Raw genomic sequence first — 4,222 nt, forward strand, 5'->3', positions numbered from 1 at the left:
ATGCCCACCCAACAGTAATGGGTACCTGACTTCGAGTTGGGGAAGTAAAGGCGGCGTGGAAAGGAACTGGCCACCCTACCACAATATGCCGGAGGCCCAGGAAGTTGTCTCACTAGTTGTCCCCAGTGTCCGGATCGGATGCGGGTACATCAGCACGCTTTTATAAAGCGATAGTGTCAGGAAGTTGACATTGCGATATTTTGCATATGAAATAAGAAAAATAGCTGGAGTTTGAACCCCCTGCCTCTGACTTGCCATACCTTTCTAATTTTCCCTTGCGTTTTATAGCTCATCCTATTCTCTTGACCTTCCCTTTCTTTCCCTTGCCTCAGCTCTCCTCCCCTATTTACTTGACTTTGGCATTATGCCTGACCATGCAAGTACTATCTGTGTTTCTCCGTCTTTTTCTATCCGCTATACGTCAACGTTTCTGCGTAATATGGGCTGATTCATCAATGTCATGTTCATAACTGCCTGAACTGCAACAGGGAACTGCTGCTTTTTCATTCCTAATCCTTACTATCGTCATTTTCCTCTACTTCTTTTGTATGTTCGTCACACACTTGTGACCAGCTATTTCAGGGGTGCCTTGATAGTCGAAGCAGGCGTTGTGCTGTTGAGGCTAGAGAGATGAGCAGAGTAAGCCTGATTTCCCGTTTGGATTTCTCATCCACCCCTTGGCGCCCATATGACCTTATGCCGTTGCGAGCGCCGTAAAATTTCTACTAAAACTTATCTCTAATCTCCGGTATTATGTGATGTAATCGTGTTGCAAGTGTCGTAAAACTCTTCCCTTCGTTTACCTGTTATCCTTGACGTCATGCCCACAGACCGGAACAGCACGGTGCCGAAGTGTTGGCCCCGCTGTCCGACATCTTCCACATCAGTTCCGGCGAGAGAAACGTCACATCCGCTGCTCTGGCGCTGGAAGGACTTTACTTTCTGTGTGAGGCCGAGGTATGTGTATAGGAAGGAAGTAAGGAAGGGCTGAAGAAAGTTATTTAGTTAAGTAAGTAAGTAAGTAAGTATGTATGTATGTATGTATGTATGTTTGTATGTATGTAAATAAGTAAGTATGTAAGTAAGTAAGTGTGTAAGTAAGTAAGTGTGTAAGTAAGTAAGAAAATAAGTGAGTTAGTAAGTAAGGAAGAAAGTCAGTCAGTCAGTCAGTCAGTCAGTCAGTCAGTCAGTAAGTAAGTAAGCAGGTAGGTAGGTAGGCAGGCAGGTAGGTAGGTAGGTAGGTAGGTAGGTAGGTAGGTAGGTAGGTAGGTAAGTAAGTAGGTAAGTAAGTAAGTAAGTAAGTAAGTTTTACGCCCCTATCCACATCCCTATCAACACTATTAGGGGGTTTGATAGCCGGACCTCTCAATTTAACGCAAAATTGGTGAAGAGCCTTTAAAACTCCACAAAACGACCCGAGTTCATAAACGCCCAGCGTAGGATTCGAACAAGGGCCAATCGTTTCGTAGTCTAGCATGATACCAAAAAAAAAAAAACAACAGAGCGACGTAGATATGTGTATTTGTGTGAGTGAGGGGGTAGGAGCACATGGGGTGTAGAAAAAAACTGTAATTCGATTCAGCAGGGGAAAACTAGTACTATGGTCTTTTTCTGAAAAGAAGCATCTCAATGAGAACAGAAATCGCAGTGTTTTCAAAGGCAATGTATGTTCAAACCTTTTACTCAGCTTTAAATGCTGGACTACTACTTTTGATCGTGAAAATAAGCAAAAAGCAACAGAAATGTGAGCTGGGGTTGGTAGGGAGACTTCAGAATTCCATGGAATGAAAAGCAATCAAATGAAGGAGTTCTGGGCGTTTTAGAGAACACAGGGCAGACATTTATAAAAACTAGACTCATTTCACACGGCACTTGAATTGACCTTAAAATATTGAACGTCTTGCTTTCGCTGTAGAAATAGAAGAACAAAAGTGGTAGACTAAGAATAATTTGTTTAAAGAACTTGAACGATAGGTGATGGTAAAAGATTTGTTTGATATAAGTACAAGTATTTTGAAAGCACCCGGGCAGAGAAATGATACGCGAAACGTGATCGCGATGTCTGTCTCAGATCTAGCGCTTTAGGAAGAAGAACAAGACATCGAGTTTCAGTCGGCCTAGATCACGCAGGCTTTATTGTAGTAGAAATTCATTTCAACACTACCTATGCACTCAGGAAACCAGACATAGAACTAGGACTTGTACTAACAAATAGTAGTGACCGATGACTTCAGTGTGTTGTCCTTTAAAAGTAGGTCTACTTTTTTTTAGGACACCCTGCTTTTTTTTCTTTATTGTAAAAAAAAATCCTCCTACCAGAAGCTGTCATGTATACGCAGAAAACACGAGTTCTGTTTACGTGGGAAAGTTATTTTATAATGGAATATATTCATGTGTCTGCTGGGATTTGATACCCCGCTTAGATCTGACTTACAAGGTCTGCCAGTGGGGGCGTTTGATATTTTCTATCATTCACGATCAGTCCTAAAGACTCTTTTGAATTTGAATTGCCACTTTCAGTTCACTTTGCACTACTTTCTAAACCATCTCAATCTGAGCATGTTCTTATTTTCCCCTCCCCCCCCCACCCACCCATCCCTTTCCCCCCAACTCGCCCCATTTCCCAAACTCACCCCTCTTCAGGTCATAGACTTGAAATCTCTGTGGAATGTCCTTGGGGAGAAACTGGTCCACGAGACACGGTATGGTGGAATTTCGTTTTTTTGCATCTCACAATTTGACCTATTTAGTTTTGTTTCCCTGTTTGTCTTATCAAACATTTCATTGTACTTCTGTATCTATATTATATCTATCCGTCTGTCTGCCTGTCTGTCTGTCTGTCATTTTATCTCTCTATCTGTGTTTGAGAATTCGATTGATTCTCACGAAGGGAATGTCCAGCTGGGATGTAGTGTCACACGCAGCCTGTGTAGACGATGACAAGGGTGGGTGGTTGGAGAGTGCCACTAGTAAGTCCTACTTGTTTTCTTTCCCTCCTCCCCCGGGGCAGTGCCACTGACTGTAGTGCCTTTAGGCCATTCCCAAAGGGGGGGGGGGACATTTCTCGTTCAAGCACAGTAGAATTGTAAATGGGCTGATTCATGTCACGCTCATAACTGTGCCTGATCTACAACAGGGAACTGCTGCTTTTTCTTTCCTAATCCTTACTATTGTCATTTTCGTCTACTTCTTTTGTATGTTTGTCACACTCTTGTGACCTGCTGTTTCTGGGGTGCCTTGATAGTTGAAGCAGACCTTGTGCTGTTGAAGCTAGAGAGGTGAGCAGAGTAAGTCTGGATTCCCTGTTAAGATTTCTCTGTTGACACCCACCCCTTGGCGCTCATATGACCTTATCCAGTTGCGAGCGCCGTAAAACCCTCTACTATAATAATGAAATATTTCTTTCCCTCCGTTGTTTCTATCTATCAGTCTTGGGTTTTTTGCGCACTATATGACCATTATTGTGTTGATGTGCTTTTTTCTTTACTCAAAATCAAACTAGGCAGTGACCAGCAAGGTCGATGCATGCCGCATCCTAAATGGTCCAAATATAGTCGATAAGGGTATGAAAGTAGGTAGACGGCAGATGCTCTAGTGTGGTTTGCTACTTTTTTCCTATCAAACATTTAATTTATCATCCGTATCTCTCCTCCTTCTTCGTGTTTGTTACTCGCTTTTAACACCCTTGGTCTTCGGTTCCTGTATTACCTTATTATGTTGCAAGTGATGTAAAACTCTTTCTTAAAACTTAAAAAGAAACTGAATTCAAACTAGACGGTGACAAGCAGGGTCGATGCATGCCACCTCATAAATACAAATGTATATAAATTATGGCTACGATGATGTGAAACGTATAAGAATATTCACCATGACGTGAATGTATCTCTTCATTTTTTTTTTAAATCTCTGGACAAGGATGGCGTGCTGTTAATAATGTCATTACATATTATGTTCTTAATATGTTTTTGTGGATGTGAGCATGTGTCTGTGTGCATTAATCAGTTCATGTAAGACGGATATGGGTGATAGGGAAAGATCAAAATAATGTTGCTTTTTCTGTGAGAGCATCCGCGAGCGAAGGAATGAATGGAGAACCATGATCGCTGATACCTGTCCAGGATCTGGCACTTGATAATGATGTAAGATGGAGTGTATGTCCGTAATCGCTGAGAGAGAAGCAAGAGACAGAGACAGAAAGAGAGAAGAGAGAGAGGGGGGGGGA

At 42.1% G+C, this 4,222-nt stretch overlaps 1 protein-coding gene across 1 annotated transcript in view; it reads left to right on the forward strand.

Annotated features, from left to right (window-relative positions):
* LOC101857972 (focadhesin) overlaps positions 1-4,222 on the forward strand; it is a gene marked incomplete at its 5' end in the record, with an annotated part of 114,263 nt that overhangs the window by 29,686 nt on the left and 80,355 nt on the right. The window contains 2 exon segments of the mRNA XM_035971712.1: positions 831-957; positions 2,644-2,702. Of these exon segments, the coding sequence (XP_035827605.1) occupies positions 831-957; positions 2,644-2,702 (186 nt within the window).

Source organism: Aplysia californica, unplaced genomic scaffold, assembly GCF_000002075.1.
Source record: "Aplysia californica isolate F4 #8 unplaced genomic scaffold, AplCal3.0 scaffold00487, whole genome shotgun sequence".
NCBI classification, from domain to species: Eukaryota; Metazoa; Mollusca; class Gastropoda; order Aplysiida; family Aplysiidae; genus Aplysia; species Aplysia californica.